A 21,521-nucleotide genomic window follows, 5' to 3' on the forward strand; every position below is an offset into this window, starting at 1 on the left:
GACCCCACATAATACCCCTTTTTGTGGTACTTGCAGTATCAGAGATATGCAAAGCCTCCTTCATTGCCGTGATCATATAACGTGTGGCCCTACTGGAAAATACGTTCGTTTCTTCACCGTCGACACTAGATTCGGTGTCCGTGTCTGGGTCTGTGTCGACCGACTGAGGCAAAGGGCGTTTTACAGCCCCTGACGGTGTTTGAGACGCCTGTACAGGTACTAACTGGTTTACCGGTCGTCTCATGTCGTCAACCGACTTTTGCAGCGTGCTGACATTATCACGTAATTCCATAAACAAAGCCATCCATTCCGGTGTCGACTCCCTAGGGGGTGACATCACCATTACCGGCAATTGCTCCGCCTCCACACCAACATCGTCCTCATACATGTCGACACACACGTACCGACACACAGCAGACACACAGGGAATGCTCTGATAGAAGACAGGACCCCACTAGCCCTTTGGGGAGACAGAGGGAGAGTTTGCCAGCACACACCAAAGCGCTATAATTATATAGGAACAACCTTATATAAGTGTTGTTTCCTTATAGCTGCTTAAATATATATAATATCGCCAAAAAATGCCCCCCCTCTCTGTTTTTTACCCTGTTTCTGTAGTGCAGTGCAGGGGAGAGCCTGGGAGCCTTCCTAGCAGCGGAGCTGTGTAGGAAAATGGCGCTGTGTGCTGAGGAGATAGGCCCCGCCCCCTATTCCGGCAGGCTCTTCTCCCGGTTTTTCTGAGACCTGGCAGGGGTGAAATACATCCATATAGCCTCATGGACTATATGTGATGTATTCTTTTTAGCCAGAAAGGTATTAACATTGCTGCCCAGGGCGCCCCCCCCCAGCGCCCTGCACCCTCAGTGACCGCCGGTGTGAAGTGTGCCTGAGCGCAATGGCGCACAGCTGCAGTGCTGTGCGCTACCTCATGAAGACTGAAAAGCCTTCAGCCGCCGGTTTCTGGACCTCTTCTTACTTCGGCATCTGCAAGGGGGTCGGCGGCGCGGCTCCGGTGACCCATCCAGGCTGTACCTGTGATCGTCCCTCTGGAGCTAGTGTCCAGTAGCCTAAGAAGCAAATCCATCCTGCACGCAGGTGAGTTCACTTCTTCTCCCCTAGGTCCCTCGTTGCAGTGAGCCTGTTGCCAGCAGGACTCACTGAAAATAATAAAACTATCAAAACTTTTACTCTAAGCAGCTCTTTATGAGAGCCACCTAGATTGCACCCTGCTCGGACGGGCACAAAAACCTAACTGAGGCTTGGAGGAGGGTCATAGGGGGAGGAGCCAGTACACACCACCTAGTGGTCAAACTTTTAAATTTTGTGCCCTGTCTCCTGCGGAGCCGCTATTCCCCATGGTCCTGACGGAGTCCCCAGCATCCACTAGGACGTCAGAGAAAATAATAATTAGAGTTTAATACCTACCAGTAATTCCTTTTCTCGTAGTCCGTATTGGATACTAGGGATGTACTTTAGTACCATGGGGTATAGATCAGGTCCACTGGAGCCTGGCACGTTAAGAAAACAGTGTGTGTGCTGGCTCCTTCCCTTTATGCCCTGCCTACCAGACTCAGTTTAGGAAAACTGTGCCCGAGGAGACGGACATACCATGAGTGAAGGAATATATATGGAGATAGCGATGAGGTCAGCAACACTATCACCAAGAAAGGCAGCAACGCTAAGCCAACATGGAACAGGAACCGCAACGCAACCCAACCAAGAAACCTTACAACCAGGTAAGCAGGAATACTAAGCACTGAGGCAGGCGCCCAGTATCCACTACGGACTACGAGAAAAGGAATTACCAGTAGGTATTAAATTCCTATTTTCTCTAACGTTCTAGTGGATACTGGGGATGTACTTTAGTACCATGGGGAAGTCCCAAACCTCCCACAACGGGTGGGAGAAAAGCAGAGACCCCTGCAAAACCGCCTGACCAAACTGAAGGTCATCTCTGGCCAAGGTGTCGCACCTAAAGAACGTGTTCAAACCAGAACAAGTAGCTGCACGACACAACTGTAAGGCCGAAACACCCCGGGCAGCCACCCAGGAAGAATCCACCGACTTTGTGGAGTGGGCCTGGATAGAATTCGGCAGCGGCAAAGCTGCTGAAGCATAGGCCTGTTGAATGGTCAAACTGAGCCAACGAGCAATTGACTGCTTAGAAGCAGGACGAACAATTTTGGTAGCGTCATAAAGGACAAAGTCAGATTTCCTGTGACGAGCTGTCCTTTTGATGTAAATTTACAAAGCCCTCACAACGTCCAAGGGCTTTGGAGCAATAGATGTGACCACCAGCATCGGGACTATTTGTTGTTTTACGCGAAAGGCTGACACGACTTTCGGCAAAAACGGCGGGCGAGTCCTAAGCTCTGCCCTATCCTCATGAACTATCAAATACAGGCTCTTACAAGATAAGGCCCCCAATTCGGACACACAGCTTGCGGAGGTTAATGCCAGCAACATGACAGTCTTCCAAGTTAGATATTTCAATTCCACCCTTTGCAAGGGTTCAAACCAGTCCGACTGGTGAAAGGTCAAGACCACATTGAGATCCCAAGGAGCCGTGGGAGGTACGAAGGGTGGTTGAATATGGAGAACCCCCTTCAGGAATGTCTCTACTTCTGGCAACACTGCATGTTGTTTCTGAAAGAAGATGCAGAGTGCCGAAATCTGTACTTTTATGGAACCTAACCGTCCTACTTTCAGGAAGAGAAGAAAACGACCAAGTCGATATGCCCCAGGAGAATATTTTCTACCCTCACACCAAGAAACATTTCTTCCAGATCCGGTAGTGATGCTTTGATGTAACCACCTTCCGGGACTGAACCATACTGGAAACAACCTTGGGAAGACCTTTTCTTGTTAGAATTTCAATCTCAACCTCCAAGCCGTCAAACATAGCCGCTGTAAGTCTGGATAGACGAATGGTCCTTGCTGAAGAAGGTCCTTGAGAAGCGGCAGAGGCCAGGGTTACTCCAGAGACAAGGTCATGAGGTATGCATACCAGGCCCGTCGAGACCAATCCGGGGCAAATAGAATTGCCTGAACTTTTTCCCTTTTGAGTCTTTTTAGAACTCTGGAAAGGAGAGGGATTGGAGGAAACAGATATACGAACTGGTAACCCACGACGCCATCAGAGCGTCCACTGCTGCAGCCTGCGGATCCCTCGTTCTGGAAAAGTAACGACAGAGCTTCTTGTTGAGACGAGAAGCCATCAGGTCCATCTGCGGACAGCCCCACCGGTGAACCAGTTGTTGAAACACCGGAGGATAAAGGCCCCATTCCCCCGGATGGAGGTCGTGCCTGCCGAGGAAGTCCGCTTCGCAACTGTCCACACCTGGAATGAATATGGCTGAGATGGCCTTTACATTGGCCTCCGTCCAGAGGAGTATTCTTGACACCTCTCGCATTGCGGCCCTGCTTCTTGTTCCTCCCTGTCTATTTATGTACGCCACCGCTGTGGCATTGTCCGACTGTACCTGGATGGCTTGATTCCTGAGAAGATATGAAGCTTGCAGAAGAGCATTGTACAGTAAATTGCCCTGACATTTATTGGGAGTACTGATTCTTGACTCGACCACTTCCCCTGAAACTGGGCCCCCTGGGTCACAGCCCCCCAGCCTCAGAGACTGGCATCCGTTGTCAGTAGTATCCATGACTGGGTACTGAAACTCCGACCCTCCACAATGTGAGGGACTTGTAGCCACAATAACAGGGAAATTCATGCTTTTGGCGACGGTTACACTCTGGTGCATGTGTAGGTGAGATCCTGACCATTTGTCCAGCAGATTCAGCTGGAACAGACGGGCATGAAATCTGCCGTACTGGAATGCCTCGTAGGAGGCTACCATCTTGCCCAGTAAGCAAATTTAAAAGATGCTTACTCATCCCCACACCCAGGGACGCTGGGTGTGGGGATGAGTAAGCAAATGCAAAGATGAACTGAGATCTTGCGGGGTCTGAGCACCGAGCGGACCATTACCTGGATAGTCAAGGCCTTGACCATAGGAAGGAACACCTTCAGAGACTTCCCAGGAACTGAATGCGTTGTGATGGTTCCAGGTTAGACTTCCGGAAATTTAGGATCCACCCATGATCCGTAAGCAGGCGAGTCATCAGGTCGATGCTGTGTAGCAATGTTCCCTGGACATTGCCTTTATCAGGAGATCGTCCAAGTAGGGGACTATGTTGACTCCCATTCTGCGTAACTGCAGCATCATCTCCGCCATGACTTTTGTGCATACCCTGGGAGCTGGGGAAAAACCAAAGGGTAAGGCCTGAAACTGGAAGTGGTTGTCCAGTATAGCGAACCGGAGGTAAGCCTCATGAGGAGTCCATATGGGAATATGTAGGTAAGCATCCTTGACATCCACTAGGGATACTAGGAATTCCCCCAGACCGGAGACCACGGCCCGCAGGGATTCCATCTTGAATTGATATGGGTTCAAAGATATTAGGTTCAAGATGGGCCGTACCGAACAGTCTGGTTTTGGTACCACAAAAAAGGAGATTTATGGTAAGAACTTACCTTTGTTAAATCTTTATGCGAGGCACACTGGATTCCACAGGGAATAACATTGGGGTGTAGAATTTGATCTTGATTCGAAGCACCATCAGGCTAAAAGCTTTGACTGTTCCCAGGATGCATAGCGCCGCCTCCTCTATATCCCCACCTGTACACACTGGAGCTCAGTTTTGTTAAGCAGTCCAATGCAATAGCTGGTAAAAGACGACAACAGTTAGTAGCCACCAATACACTACATTCTCACGACAGAGAGGTGGAAGTATCGAAGGCATAGAACCTTATGAACGTGTTCACTGAGGACCACGTAGCCGTCTTGCACAATTGTTCAAGGGTCGCACCACGGCAGGCCGCCCAAAAAGGTCCAACAGACCAAGTAGAATGGGCTTTGATGGTAGCAGGAGCTGGAAGACCAGCCTGTACATAAGCATGTGCAATCACCATTCTAATCAATCTGGCCAAGGTCTGCTTATTAGTAGGCCAGCCACGTTTGTAAAAACCAAAGAGTACAAAGAGTCAGATCTCCTAAGTGAAGCTGTTCTTTTCACATAAATACATACCACATCCAAACACCTCTCTTTGGAGGATAAACCTGGAAAGGTAAAGGCCGGAACCACAATCTCTTGGATAAAGACAACACAACCATAGGCAGATAACTAGGGAGAGTTCGAAGAACTGCCCGTTCACAGTGAAAAATCAGAAAAAGTGACAAACAGGACAAGGCACTTAAGTCTGAAACCAGTCTAGCAGAGGCGATAGCCAGCAAAAACAGGACCTTAAGAGTAAGCCACTTAAGCCCCACAGACTTAAGAGGTTCAAACGGAGACTCTTGTAAGGCGTCCAGAACAACCAACAAATCCCAAGGAGCCACAGGAGGAACACAGGGAGGTTAATTCTGTAACACACCCCGAGTGAATATATGTATGATCATCAGACAGGGTCGCAATTTTTCTCTGAAACCATATCGACAAGGCAGAAATATGAACATTGAGGGAGGCCAGACGAAGGCCTAAGTCCAGGCCCTGTTGTAGGAAAGCCAAAAGATTGGCGGTCCTGAACTTGAATGCATCAAAATTCTTAGCAGCACACCATGTGAAGTAAGAATTCCAGACCATATAATAAATCCGAGCAGAAGCCGGTTTACGGATCTTCAACCTAGTTTGAATGACCGCCTCAGAAAACCCTTTGGCCCTCAGTGCTGAAGCTTCAAGAGCCACGCCGTCAATGCCAGCCGGGCCAGGTCCTGGTAGACACAAGGGCCCTGAACAAGGTCCGGGCATTGTGGAAGTAGAAGAGGACGCTCTATCGAAAGTCCCTGCAGGTCTGAGAACCAATGCAATCTGGGCCACTCCGGAGCGATTAGAAGTAGTATTCCTCCTCCTAGCTTGAACTTCCGTAATACCCTGGGCAGTAGGGACACCGGAGGGAACATGTACGGCATTTGGAAAAAATTAACATCTGGAGAGGGGGCGGGAGTGAAATTGAATGTACTCTACGATGTCGAAAGCCGACACCATGAGGCCCAGTACTTGCATCGCCGAGTGTATCGACACACGTGGGCGGAATAGTGTCTTAGTTTGTCCTGAAGTTTCGGGACCTTCTCCGGAGACTAAAACAACCGCTGGTTGTGAGTGTCCAACAATGCCCCCAGGTGCACCATGCTGTGAGCAGGGACCAGGGAGGATTTCTTCCAGTTGATGAGCCACCCGTGGGCTTGTAGGAATTGGACCGTCCAGATAACGAAGGAGAACCTCAGGTGAGTTCGCCAGGATCAACAAGTAGTCCAAATACGGCAGGATCCTGATGCCCTGACGGCGGAGGACAGCAGTCATGACCTTGGTGAAAATTTGTGGAGCCGTGGTCAGACCAAAAGGTAAGGCTTGGAATTGACAATATAGGTTGCCAATAGCAAACCTCAGGTATTGCTGATGCGACACGGCAATAGGAATATGCAGGTAAGCATCCTGTATGTCCAGGGATACCATATAGTCCTTGGGCTCCAAAGTCAGAATAGAGAGCGAAGCGTTTCCATACGGAATTTGGAAACTTTCACAAATTTGTTCCAAGACTTGAGGTTGAGAATGGGCAGAGAGGACCCATTCTGTTTCGGGACTAGGAACAGCGTGGAATAGTACCCCCTGCCTCTCTGAGCCAGAGGCACCGGCACTATCACTCCTGTCTCCAGGAGAGATTGTACCACCAAACTAAAAGTTTTTGCTTATACCTGATACAAAGGGATGTTTGTTGAGCAAAACTGGCGAGGGAGACCTTTCTTGAAAGAAATGGCATATTCGTGAGTGACGACTTCCCTTACCCAGGCGTCCGAAGTGGTCTGTAACCACACCTGGGCAAACCGCAGAAGTCGGCCTCCCACCCTGGGATGCCCGCCCCGTCATGCAGCAGGCTTGTCTGTTGTGGAAGCAGTCTGACGGGCAGCCCAGGCACGTTTAGGTTTGGGCTTAGTGAATTTGAAAGTGCGAGCCTGTTTCGGGTACGCTTGACTCTTTGCTTTACCTGGAGGTCGTAAGGAACGAAAAGAAGTACTCAGCCTTCGGAGACTAAGCAGTACTAGGCAGACATGCAGTCTTAGCTGATGCCAAGTCAGCAACAATCTTAAGATCTTCCCCAAAAAGTATGCTTCCCTTAAAAGGGATCACACGTCCAAGGTCTTTTTAGAGTCCAAATCTACAAACCAGAACCGCACCCAGAGAATCAGACGAGCCAGAATGGATGTAGCAGACGCTTTGGCCACCAGGACATCTGCATCAGATGCCGCCTCCTGAATATAATGAGGCTACAATAATATATGAAAGACATTGTCTAGCATTATCAGGAAAATCAGACGGTAGTTCTGCTTCAACTTCCTGAACCCAGGCTTCAATAGCTTTTGCAGCCCAAGAAGCCGCAATAGTGGGCCTATGCACAGCTCCTGCAACAGTGTAAATAGACTATAGACTTCAAGCAACCTCTACACGCTTATCAGTCGGTTCCTTTAGCGAGGCGACGGTAGTGACAGGCAGAGCAGAGGACACCACCAGACGTGCGACTTTTGAGTCCACCGGCGGGGGCGTTTACCAATTTTTTCTCAACTCTGCAGCGAGGGGATAACAAGCAAGCATCTTTTTCGACAGGGAAAATGTCTTTCCTGGATATTCCCAGGATTCGTGACTTATGTCAACCAAGTGGTCAGAATGGGGTAAAACTTTATTAAGTAAACTTCTGACGTTTAAACTTATCTGGTTTCTTAGAGGTAGTTGGAGGCTCTTCGTCATCATCAATTTGAAGAATCAGCCTGATAGCCTCCAAGAGGTCAGGAACATCCACTTGTGTCAGAGATTCCCCATCAGAAGCATCTGCATCAGTGTCTGAAGGGTCAGTATATACGCCATCTTCATCGGATGAAGTAGCCGAAACATGTGTGGATTGTGAGAAAGCAATGGCCCGTTTAGAGGACAGTGTATCTGCCCAAGGCAGATTAACTGCAGGGACAATATGTGGCTATAATGACACAGGAGTTCCCATAGGGGATGCAAGTCTAGTTACTAGCGTAGTCAGTAAATTAGAGAAAGGAGCCCAAGGTGAGTCTTGATTTGCCCCCGTTGTGCAGACTGACTGTGGGGTATAGAACCCCCAGTACCTGAACCCTCAGCTGCTATGTTTTCCTCCAGGTAATCCGTGACGTCAGCACTGCATGGTGCAGGATCAGCCATGGATCTACTACCCTGTTTAGCAGACATTATTTGTAAGCATTACCTTAGGGTGTAATAGTACAATATAAACAGACAAATTACCTGACAAAAAAAACCCTGTATGCTGGAGCAGGTCCAGTATGCAATACTTGTACATAGTTGTTAACTAAATCGGGTTATTGTTGTTGTGAGCCATCTATCCAGAGGCTCCTCTGTTATCACGCTGTTAACTGGATTCAGATCACAAGTTGTACGGTGTGATTGGTGTGGCTGGTATGAGTCTTACCCGGGATTCATAAATCCTTCCTTATTGTGTACGCTCGTCCGGGCACAGTATCCTGAGGCTTGGAGGAGGGTCATAGGGGGAGGAGCCAGTGCACACCAGGTAGTCCTAAAGCTTTACTTTTGTGCCCAGTCTCCTGCGGAGCCGCTATTCCCTATATGTATTCCCTAGCTGTATGCTGGAGCAGGTCCCTTCTTAGAGGTAGAGGCCACGGATCCTCCGTGAGCATCTCTTGAAGTTCCGGTTACCAATTCCTTCTTGGCCAATCCGGAGCCACGAATATAGTGCTTACTCCTCTCCATCTTATCAATCTCAGTACCTTGGGTATGAGAGGCAGAGGAGGGAACACATACACTGACTGGTACACCCACGGTGTTACCAGAGCGTCTACAGCTATTGCCTGAGGGTCCCTTGACCTGGCGCAATACCTGTCGAGTTTTTCCCAACGGTTTATAATCATGTGTTAGACTTCTGGGTGAAGTCCCCACTCTCCCGGGTGGAGGTCGTGTTGAGGAAGTCTGCTTCCCAGTTGTCCACTCCCGGAATGAATACTGCTGACAGTGCTATCACATGGTTTTCCGCCCAGCGAAAAATCCTTGCAGCTTCTGCCATTGCTCCTGCTTCTTGTACCACCCTTGTCTGTTTACGTGGGTGACTGCCGTGATGTTGTCCGACTGGATCAACACCGGCTGACCTTGAAGCAGAGGTCTTGCTAAGCTTAGAGCATTGTAATTGGCCCTTAGCTTTAGGATATTTATGTGAAGTGACGTCTCCAGGCTAGACTATAAGCCCTGGATATTCCTTCCCTGTGTGACTGCTCCCCAGCCTCGCAGGCTGGCATCCGTGGTCACCAGGACCCAGTCCTGAATGCCGAATCTGCGGCCCTCTAGAAGATGAGCACTCTGCAACCACCACAGGAGGGACACCCTTGTCCTTGGTGACAGGGTTATCCGCTGATGCATCTGAAGATGCGACCCGGACCATTTGTCCAGCAGGTCCCACTGGAAAGTTCTTGCGTGGAATCTGCCGAATGGGATTGCTTCGTAGGAAGCCACCATTATACCCAGAACCCTTGTGCATTGATGCACTGAGACTTGGCTCGGTTTTTAGGAGGTTCCTGACTATCTCGGATAACTCCCTGGCTTTCTCCTCCGGGAGAAACACCTTTTTCTGGACTGTGTCTAGGATCATCCCTAGTAACAGAAGACAAGTCGTCGGAACCAGCTGCGATTTTGGAATATTGAGAATCCAATCGTGCTGCCGCAACACTACCTGAGATAGTGCTACACCGACCTCCAACTGTTCCCTGGATCTTACCCTTATCAGGGAATCGTCCAAGTAAGGGATAACTAATATTCCCTTCCTTCGAAAGAATATCATCATTTCGGCCATTACCTTGGTAAAGACCCGGGGTGCCGTGGACCATCCATACGGCAGCGTCTGAACTGATAGTGACAGTTCTGTACCATAAACCTGAGGTACCCTTGATGAGAAGGGTACATTTTTTACATGAAGGTAAGCATCCTTGATGTCCCGAGACATCATGTAGTCCCCTTCTTCCAGGTTCGCAATCACTGCTCTAAGTGACTCAATCTTGAATTTGAACCTCTGTATGTAAGTGTTCAAAGATTTTAGATTTATAATCGGTCTCACCAAGCCGTCCGGCTTTGGTACCACAACAGTGTGGAATAATACCCCGTTCCCTGTTGCAGGAGGGGTACCTTGATTATCACCTGCTGGGAATACAGCTTGTGAATGGCTTCCAAAACTATCTCCCTGTCAGAAGGAGACATCGGTAAAGCCGACTTTAGGAAACGGCGAGGGGGAGACGTCTCGAATTCTAATTTGTACCCCTGAGTATCACCTGAAGGATCCAGGGGTCTACTTGCGAGTGAGCCCACTGCGCGCTGAAATTCATTGAGACGGGCCCCCCACCGTGCCTGATTCTGCTTGTAAAGCCCCAGCGTCATACTGAGGGCTTGGCAGAGGCGGGAGAGGGTTTCTGTTCCTGGGAACTGGCTGATTTCTGCAGCCTTTTTCCTCTCCCTCTGTCACGGGGCAGAAAAGAGGAACCTTTTGCCCGCTTGTCCACGAAAAGACTGCGCCTGATAATACGGCGTCTTCTCATGATGAGAGGCGACCTGGGGTACAAACGTGGATTTCCCAGCTGTTGCCGTGGCCACCAGGTCTGAAAGACCGACCCCAAATAACTCCTCCCCTTAATAAGGCAATACTTCCAAATGCCGTTTGGAATACGCATCACCTGACCACTGACGTGTCCATAACCCTCTACTGGTAGAAATGGACAACGCACTTAGACTTGATGCCAGTCGGCAAATATTCCGCTGTGCATCACGCATATATAGAAATGCATCTTTTAAATGCTCTATAGGCAATAATATACTGTCCCTATCTAAGGTAACAATATTTTCAGTCAGGGAATCCGACCACGCCAACCCAGCACTGCACATCCAGGCTGAGGCGATTGCTGGTCGCAGTATAACACCAGTATGTGTGTAAATACATTTTAGGATATCCTCCTGCTTTCTATCAGCAGGATCCTTAAGGGCGGCCATCTCAGGAGAGGGTAGAGCCCTTGTTCTTACCAGCGTGTGAGCGCTTTATCCACCTAGGGGGTGTTTCCCAACGCACCCTAACCTCTGGCGGGAAAGGATATAATGCCAATAACATTTTTATCAGTTGTTATCGGGGAAACCCACGCATCATCACACCCTCATTTAATTTCTCAGATTCAGGAAAACTACAGGTAGTTTTTCCTCACCGAACATAATACCCCTTTTTGGTGGTACTCGTATTATCAGAAATGTGTAAAACATTTTTCATTGCCTCAATCATGTAACGTGTGGCCCTACTGGAAGTCACATTCGTCTCTTCACCGTCGACACTGGAGTCAGTATCCGTGTCGGCGTCTATATCTGCCATCTGAGGTAACGGGCGCTTTAGAGCCCCTGACGGCCTATGAGACGTCTGGACAGGCACGAGCTGAGTAGCCGGCTGTCTCATGTCAACCACTGTCTTTTATACAGAGCTGACACTGTCACGTAATACTTCCAACAGTTCATCCACTCAGGTGTCGACCCCCTAGGGGTGACATCACTATTACAGGCAATCTGGTCCGTCTCCACATCATTTTTCAACCTCATACATGTCGACACCAACGTACCGACATACAGCACACACACAGGGAATGCTCTGATAGAGGACAGGACCCCACTAGCCCTTTGGGGAGACAGAGGGAGAGTTTGCCAGCACACACCAGAGCGCTATATATATATATATACAGGGATAACCTTATATAAGTGTTTTTCCCTTTTCCCCTTATAGCTGCTGTATTGTTTATACTGCGCCTAATTAGTGCCCCCCTCTCTTTATTTAACCCTTTCTGTAGTGTAGTGACTGCAGGGGAGAGACAGGGAGCTAACCTCCAACGAAGCTGTGAGGGAAAATGGCTCCAGTGTGCTGAGGAGATAGGCCCCGCCCCCTTATCGGCGGCCTTATCTCCCGTTTTTTGTGTATTTTTGGCATGGGTTAAATGCATCCATATAGCCCAGGAGCTATATGTGATGCATCTTTTGCCATTTAAGGTATTTTTATTGCGTCTCAGGGCACCCCCACCCAGCGCCCTGCACCCTCAGTGACCGGAGTGTGAAGTGTGCTGAGAGCAATGGCGCACAGCTGCGGTGCTGTGCGCTACCTTTTTGAAGACAGGATGTCTTCTGCCGCCGATTTTCCGGATCTCTTCAGGCTTCTGGCTCTGTAAGGGGGTCGGCGGCGCGGCTCTGGGACCCATCCAGGCTGGGCCTGTGATCGTCCCTCTGGAGCTAATGTCCAGTAGCCTAAGAAGCCCAATCCACTCTGCACGCAGGTGAGTTCGCTTCTTCTCCCCTTAGTCCCTCGATGCAGTGAGCCTGTTGCCAGCAGGACTCACTGAAAATAAAAACCTAAAACTAACTTTTCACTAAGCAGCTCAGGAGAGCCACCTAGTGTGCACCCTTCTCGTTCGGGTACAGAAATCTAACTGGGGCTTGGAGGAGGGTCATAGGGGAGGAGCCAGTGCACACCAGCTAGTCCTAAAGCTTTCTTTAGATGTGCCCAGTCTCCTGCGGAGCCGCTAATCCCAATGGTCCTTACGGAGTCCCCAGCATCCACTTAGGACGTTAGAGAAATACCAAAGTAGTACATCCTGTGAGACACTATATTATGTGAGTACCCTGATGCACTTAGCTGGACTTCACCACTGGGTACTGCGGGGCCTATTAAAATGGATTTTTAGGGAATCCGACCTGTGCCCCTTGCCCTGGTGGTCTAGTGGGGTCCCTGTATGGCCACAGTGACCACGCCAGTGCGCACTGCCCGTCTCCTAGGGACCGCGTCGGATCGCGGTTTTCAGCAGTTCCCGTCTGGGGGACATAGAAACATAGAATTTGTCGGCAGATAAGAACCACTTGGCCCATCTAGTCTGCCCCCTTTTTTTTTTTTTACATTATTTTTCATCTCTAACCTTATTTGATTCTTTGTTCTTTGTAAGGATATCCTTATGTCCATCACATGCATGTTTAAATTGCTCTACTCTCTTAGCCTCTACCACCTCTGATGGGAGGCAATTCCACTTGTCCACTACCCTTTCTGTGAAGTAATTTTTCTGCAAATTTCCCCTGAACCCCCCCCCCCCCCCCCTTCCCCCTCCAGGCTCAGTGAATGTCCTTGTGTCCTATTGCTTCTCTTCATTTGGAGAATGTTTTCCTCCTGGACTTTGTTAAAACCCTTGATGTATTTGAAAGTTTCTATCATGTCTCCCCTTTCCCTTCTCCAAACTGTACATATTGAGATTTCTTAGTCTTTCTGGGTATGTTTTGTGATGTAGTCCATGCACCATTTTAGTTGCCCTTCTTTGTACAGTTTTTTAATGTATTAATATCCTTTTGAAGATATGGCCTCCAGAATTGAAAACAGTATTCTAGATGAGGCCGTACCAATGACCTATACAGTGGCATTATTACTTTTTCTTTCTGCTGCTGATTCCTCTCCCAATGCAGCCAAGCATCTGACTAGCCTTCCTCATTGCTTTGTTACATTGCTTACCTGCCTTCAAGTCACCTGAAATAGTGACTCCTAGATCCCTTTCCTCCTCAGTAGTTTCTAGTATAGTGCCATTAATACTATATTTAGCCTTTGGATTTTTTGAGACCCAAGTGCATGATTTTGCATTTTTTGGCATTAAACTGTAATTGCCACACTGTTGACCATCCCTCTAGTCCACAGGTTCTCAAACTCGGTCCTCAGGACCCCACACAGTGCATGTTTTGCAGGTCTCCTCACAGATCACAAGTGAAATAATTACCTCCACCTGCGGACCTTTTAAAATGTGTCAGTTAGTAATTAATACACCTGTGCACTTGCTAGGTTACCTGCAAAACATGCACTGTGTGGGGTCCTGAGGACAGAGTTTGAGAACCACTGCTCTAGTCTACCTAGATCCTCAATCATTTGTTTTACCCCACCTGGTGTGTCCACCCTGTTGCATACCTTTGTGTCATCTGCAAAAAGGCACACTTTCCCTTTAATGCCATTTGCAATGTCACCAATGAAGATATTAAAAAGCACTGGTCCAAGTACAGATCCCTGGGGTACTCCACTGGTAACATTTTCCTCCTGTGAATGCACTCCATTTACCACAACGCTCTGTTTTCTATCCTTCAACCAAGATCTTATCCATTCAATAATCCTAATATCCAATCCCAAACTTTCAAGTTTATTTAGCAGTCTGCGATGTGGAACAGTGTCAAAAGCCTTACTAAAGTCTAGATAAGCTATAGCCATGGCTCCACCTTTATCTATCACTTTAGTCACACAGTCAAAAAAGTCAATAAGATTTGTTTGACATGATCTCCCCCCCAGTGAATCCATGCTGTTTGGGATCCTGTAAATTGCCGGATTTGAGATAATCTACAACTCTTTCTTTTAAGAGTGTTTCCATCAATTCCCCTACTACTGATTTAAGACTCACTGGTCTGTAGTTGTTTGCCTCTTCCTTGCTTCCACTTTTGTGCAGTGGGACTACGTTTGCTCTTTTCCAGTCCTCTGGAATTACTCCCTCTTACCTCTTTCCTATGATGCGACCACGCGATCCTGGATAGCAGTGGCAAGTGTGTGTGCCAGAGAACCGAAGCCCTCCGCTGTAAGTACCCAGCAACCAGGCGCGGGAGTATACAGTGCCGCTGGGGGAAGTGAGGGAGCAACAGCACGATATGACAATATGACATATAGCACTTTTAAGTGCCTGTGCTGCGGCCCTTGAAGTCTTCTATTTTCTTAAAAGCTCTTTTCGGGGCTGCCTAGCGCAGCCCTCTCTGTTAGCTGCCTGCACTGTAGGCACTAACCTACAAACTGAGCTCCAGTGCCTGGAGGCGGGGATATAGAGGAGGCGGCTATGCATCCTGGGAACAGTCAAAGGTTTTAGCCTGTTGGTGCATTGGATCAAGATCTAACTCTACACCCTGATGTTATTGCCTGTGGAATACCAGTGTACCCCGTTGCAGAAAGACTGGAGTAAAAAACCCTGTTGTGCAATGGAAGAGGCACTTGGACAACAACCCCGTTTGTAGCAGTCTCTGAATGGCGTCCTGCAAGGTAACTCTTGCTATGTGTGAAGCTGGTAAGCTTGACTTGAAGAATCTGGAAGGGGGAAGTACCTGAAATTCCAACCGGCTTCCTTGGGATATGAGGTCCCTACCCCAAGGATCCCAGCAGGACTGTGCCCACACATGAAGGCGAGCACCTACCTGGATGTCGCCCTGCTGCTGGGGCCAACAGTCACGCGGAGGGCTTCTTGGATGAGAATCCGGAGGCCTGGTCCAGAGATCCAGCAGCCGCTGGTTTACTGAACTTACCGTGAGTTCCTCTAGCAGCATTGGAGGGCCTCTGGCCACGTGAAAGGACTGCATAGAGGGCCCTGGGTAGGGACGTCTAGCAGGAGTGGCAGCAGACGGCAGATAGGTAGACTTACCTGCAGTCGCCTGAGAGATTAACTTGTTCAGTTCTTCCAAAAACAAGTCCTCCCTCGTAAAAGGAAAATTATCTACACCTTTTTTGGAATCAGCATCCGCTGACCATTGTCACAGCCACAGAGCTCTACAAGCTGAGACCGCCATAGCTGTGGTACAGCCATTAATGACACATACATCTTTAATTGCCTCATTCATAAAATTTGCAGCATCCTGTATATGTTGCATCAGTGTAATGATGTCATGCTGAGGCAGGGAGTCACAACCACTTATGATATCAGACCATTTTACCACAGCCCTTGAAATCCAGCCGCAAGCTATAGTGGGTCGTTGAGCTACGACCGTTGCAGTATAAGTTAATTTGAGTGTGGTCTCAATTTTACAGTCAGGTGGGTCTGAGAGATATAGCCCCAGGTACCGGCAGTACAAGTTTACGTGACAGCATGGACACCGACACCGGGGGGGGGGGGGGGGGGGGGGGGGGGGGGGGGGGGTGTGGTTCCCACACAGGAGGGAAAGGAAGGGAAGATAATAATCTGAGGAATTTGAATTTGTCAGGCTTGACCCATGCCTCCCTGGACAGGGGAGTTTAATTCCTTTGATATAGGAAACGTGACTGAGGATTTTGGTTTAACGTTAAAATACAATTCCTCTTCTGTTTCTGCTTCCTTATCCGGTATATTGAGGACCTCACTAATAGACTATATTAGGGCCTCAACACCCGGGGACAGAGAATTGTCCTCCTCCATATCAACTTCCGCCTCATCCAGCTCTGGTAGTTCAGTATCAGAATCTGACTAGAGTATCTGTGGAAGTCTGCGTTTATGTGAGACCAACAGAGGGGGCTGAGGAGCCTGTCTGTGGTCAGTAGCCTTAGCAACCATGTTATCGACAGACTGTCTAAGTGTCTGTCGTTCTTGTCTAACCATAGCTAACTCTGTATTAATATTATGAATCATGTTTTTGAACGATTCTAACCAGTCAGGTGCCTGCATGCTATTACCCTGAGAGGGTAAGGAACATTTATTACACAGGAGAGACCCTTCAGAGGAAGGTGTAAACTTAAGTGTTACCTGAAGTACACAGAGTCTTATTTGTAGACATGTTAATGCAGAAAATACAGTGTTGTGTGAAAAATATGGTGCAGTGACAGCATAAACAGTGAGACAGCGCAAACAGTGAAACTCACAGCAACCCCAGACAGCCGAATGGAGTGACACAGAGATGATTGGGACCAGCACACAATATACGGCAAAGCAGCACTCCGCTGGGTATACTTAACAATCTAACCACCGCTGATATGCGGTACCAGTACTATTGATGGTTCAGCTGCGTCTGTGGAGGAGCAGCTCCTACATGTAGCCTTTCAGTCAGCAGCAGCAGGAAATGGCGCCTTTTCAGCCTCTGGTCCCGCTCTCCAGGAAGCCCCGTCCCTTCAATGGCGTGCGGTCCCTATCAGTATTATACTGGCTTTATGAGGAGTTTAACACCTTCTGTGAGGAAGTTTCCTTTTTAGTGCCAGTTATAGGTCCACGGCGGGCACCGCAGCTCGGAGCCCGTGACCGCCGCAACTTTATGCCGCCACTGGGACCCCGGTGTTAATACTCACCACACCTGCGTCTATCTTCAGCATCTGTTAGGGGGTGGCGGCATGCTGCTGGCGTGTGCACACACAGTGTGGTCAGTTAAACAGCACCTCAGGAGCTCAGTGTCCTGTCAGCTGGGATTACGAACCATTAACCCTAGAGACGTTGATTCGGTTCCCCCCTAAGTCCCACGACGCGGGTAGACTGGATGCCAACCAGTACTACCTGAAAATAACTAAAATAATGTTTTGAAGAAAACGCCCTGGAGCTTCAGAGGAATGCACCAAGCTTCTTGGGCACATTTTTCTAAACCGAATCTGGTAGCAGGGGCACAGAGGTGATGAGCCAGCACACACACCCCAATGTTTTCTTAAAGTGCCAGGCTCCAGTGGATTCAATCTATACCCCATGGTACTAAAGTACATCCCCAGTATCCACTAGGACATTAGAGAAAAAAGTATTTTTACATGGGTAATTACAATGGGAAATCAAGCATTGTTCATATGGAGCTGTAGAACGAAAGGAGGGATAAATTACAATTTAAATATACTTGATAAAATTGCACATAGTATCTGCCGAGGATCGGATCTGACATTTAAATAGACATTATAAGGCCACAGGAATCTTTTAGATGATGAAGTACACTTTGCTTAAATCAAACTGCTACATACGTAGGTATACAATAACAAACAAAAATGCATTATATGGGGTGAATTCCTTGTGACCAGTATCTCATTCTGGAAATCATTTATATTTTTCATTTCTGCTATTGGTAAAATAACGCATTAAATTAAAAGGGAGTTTAGTAACTCTGGAAAAGCAGCCCCTATTCCCATTAACGGCCGTATATGGCTTTAAGAAATTCTGTGACAAACTGGAGTATCTGTCAGAGAAACACAGAAAAATGAACAAGTTTTACAAGTAAAATAGACTGAAAATAGGCTTAGTATTTCGTTTAATAACTTGTCTGTGCTATTTTTCCCAGTAGCATTTTACCTAAGCATCACTTGCTCCACACATAAAAAAGCCAAACAGGCAGCAGTATTGCGTGCGAGGCTGCAGCTACTCAATTGTTTATGCAGATGGGAACAACTGCATGATACCTGTTTGCAACCTCTTAAGGTGGCAAGCAGAAATTGTTGAAAAGTTCAGTTTTTGGGCACGCCAACCAAGTATATTTGGGTGCGACATACACAAAAAAATAAAATATCACCCCAAAAGTTGCGAACGGGCATGCAAAAACAACTGAATTCCCTCTTTTTGTTGAAAAGCATTGCCTAGACTGCCATAGCATTTATAATATATTTATACCAAGCATATACGAATTGTAAAACTTCCTTTGTAAATCAACCACGATCATTTCTTAGTTTTTATTCGTAGAGTTTCCCCCTAGGGTAAATTTTAAGCTAAGTACACATGTAAACCTTGTCATATACAATAAAAAAAATAAAGAGATTAATTTCTACAAAAAAAAAAAAAAAAATCTCCTACCTCCAACTGTTGCAGAAGAGATTTGCCCTTCTTATTAATTTCATTTATTAATGTGAAGATAGCCACTTTAATTTCCTGTTCCACTCTTTTATTGGTTTCATTCACTTCTTTTATCCTACAAAACACCAGAAAGAATGAAAGATATTGAAAGTGCTCTGTCTTTGTATCGTCAATGTACGAAACAGAATCTCAAAATAAGTCAAGGGGGGAAGAGAAAACCTCGAGCACAACTTCTTGAAGCCTCCTATAACACAATTAAGTACAAGTGGCATCTTACACAGAACGTTTGTATTTCTCCCACAATCCTGGAATGTGGCGAACCCAAGACATAAGTAATCAGAGGGTGGTGGGAATGTGCTATAAAGGATACTTGAACCTTTCATTTTAGTTTCTGGAAGAGTGTGTGAAAAACAGCAATTTCTGTATTACTACAAACACATAGATTCCTGCGCTAATTAACTCTACAGAATGATATGGCTCAGAGTTTGCTTGACTCAATAAAAACAAAACAAAAAGGATAATTAAATATACTTTATATGATTCTTTTTTATTTTTATCACACATACATACATGTATGTTTATAAATTAATTTAAGAATAAATTGATTAGACCGGTCTAAATAAAACATATATCAAAAAAGCAAAAAACAAAACATAATAATAAGCTAATAATAAGCTAAAGGAGGTGGATCATACGTAAACTCCTGTGCACAGAAAAATCAATAAAAATACTAAAAATAAGTCCTTTGTATAGGATCGTGCAAATAGTTTGACCAGCTATAAATTGCAACAGTGTCTCGTTATATTTTGTAGTGTTAGACACTCTTCATCAAATTGCCACTCAGCCAAAAAATGCAACAGGTAAGTGTGACAAACGCTCCACAACGGAACTTTACATATGGTTCGCACCTGAAGCTGACATGCGGAACATGTCATGTCTATGAGGAAGCCCCCATAAGAGGAGCGAAACGCGTCAGAGGAGCAGCCTATTTGGACCTTTGTGCACCAGCTATATTGCACTTTTACAGCATATCTTTTCCAGTGACATTATCTGGAGAATTGATGGTGAACGTGTGAGTAACACTAAAACGCAGGTGTCTGCATACGGCACCCGGAGACTCACAGAGCCTGGAAGCCGGGCTCCAGAGGCATTATCAGGAGAATCAACGGTGAAGGTGTGCTTATTAACGGGACGCAGGTGTCTGCATACGGCACCCGAAGACGCGGACTTACAGAGCCTGGAAGTCGGGGTAATTAACAATAACATACCAGGCGCCAGCGAAGCGCCTTCCCGCAGCCCGAGACCGTCTCACAATATTTTCCTGTTCCGCATGTCAGCTTCAGGTGCGAACCATATGTAAAGTTCCGTTGTGGAGCGTTTGTCACACTTACCTGTTGCATTTTTTGGCTGAGTGGCAATTTGATGAAGAGTGTCTAACACTACAAAATATAACGAGACACTGTTGCAATTTATAGCTGGTCAAACTATTTGCACGATCCTATACAAAGGACTTTTATTGATTTTTCTGTGCACAGGAGTTTACGTATGATCCACCTCCTTTAGCTTATTATTAGCTTATTATTATGTTTTGTTTTTTGCTTTTTTGATATATGTTTTATTTAGACCGGTCTAATCAATTTATTCTTAAATTAATTTATAAACATACATGTATGTATGTGTGATAAAAATAAAAAAGAATCATATAAAGTATATTTAATTATCCTTTTTGTTTTGTTTTTATTGAGTCAAGCAAACTCTGAGCCATATCATTCTGTAGAGTTAATTAGCGCAGGAATCTATGTGTTTGTTGTTTCCAAGTTACCAGGGACTTTAAAGTGCCGGTTTCTCTCTGTTTGACTTGATTTACCCCAAGTCAATTTTTTCTTGCAGCTTGAACATATATTGTATTGGTTTAAATATTGATAATAAACATTGTATTAACACAACCATTTTAGTTGGGTTGTGGTATATTAGCGCCTGGTTAATTTTTGCATGGCAATTTCTGTATTACTGTCAAGTACCCAACAATGCTAAAAACTAAGCCATTAAAAAAAAAAAAAAAAAAAAAAAACAGACGCCACTACAGCAGCGTCTGTGGGCCGCACCGCTCACTAAAATGCCGTAGGCGTAGCCACGCCCCCTAATTTGCATGGCCGCGCCCCGTTTCGGGCGCATGCACGGCTTCGACGTGCGCAAATATGCCCCCGGAGTCTGGCGCCCTGTCCCATTTAATTTCTAGAGGGAACACTATGGGGTATATGCAATTGCGGTCGACACAATTTGACAGTCAGACACCCTGCCGCCGGGACCCGAATTCAACATTCAATAAAAAACGGATTCGACAGTCCCGCTGTCAAAAAACGGACCAATTGACGGATATGTGCGTCCTGGATTCGACTTTTTGGACGGCACAAAAGTGTTTAAAAAACCCAGAAAAAAATTGCGTGGGGTCCCCCCTCCTAAGCATAACCAACCTCGGTCCTGGTTGTAAAAATATGGGGAAAAAATTGACAGGGGATCCCCCGTATTTTTACAACCAGCACCGGGCTCTGCGTTCGGTCCTGGTGCAATAAATACGGTGGACCGCGAGTAACCTCACCGCTGACCGCAAAGTTCCCACAATTGAAGATAATGGAGCGGTATGTGCTATGCGCGTCTGACAGCTTAGACGCGCACAGCCAATCAGGAGAGTGCCACGACGTGGCGCTCCCTGATTGGCTGAAGGGACCCTCTGTGACAGGAGTCACGTGGGGTCCCAGCATTCGGGAAAAGGGGTCCCATGTGTAAACATGGGACACCTTTCAGTGTGTGGTTCGGGTAAATGCGTTTTCTTTTTTTGCCAAGTACGTGGATTACAAAAAAGAAGAGGACGGAAATACACTGGATTTTGGTGAGTATAATTTTATTTTCAGGTACACCGTG

At 47.0% G+C, this 21,521-nt stretch overlaps 1 protein-coding gene across 2 annotated transcripts in view; it reads right to left on the bottom strand.

Annotated features, from left to right (window-relative positions):
• Positions 1-21,521, bottom strand: part of TRIM33 (tripartite motif containing 33) — a 347,475-nt gene that overhangs the window by 116,086 nt on the left and 209,868 nt on the right. For both annotated transcript variants that reach the window (XM_063955426.1, XM_063955427.1), the window contains exon 6: positions 18,600-18,714. In XM_063955426.1, coding sequence (XP_063811496.1) covers positions 18,600-18,714 — 115 coding nt within the window. The remainder of the gene's footprint in view (positions 1-18,599; positions 18,715-21,521) is intronic.

The sequence above is a fragment of the Pseudophryne corroboree genome, chromosome 2, assembly GCF_028390025.1.
Source record: "Pseudophryne corroboree isolate aPseCor3 chromosome 2, aPseCor3.hap2, whole genome shotgun sequence".
NCBI lineage: Eukaryota > Metazoa > Chordata > Amphibia > Anura > Myobatrachidae > Pseudophryne > Pseudophryne corroboree.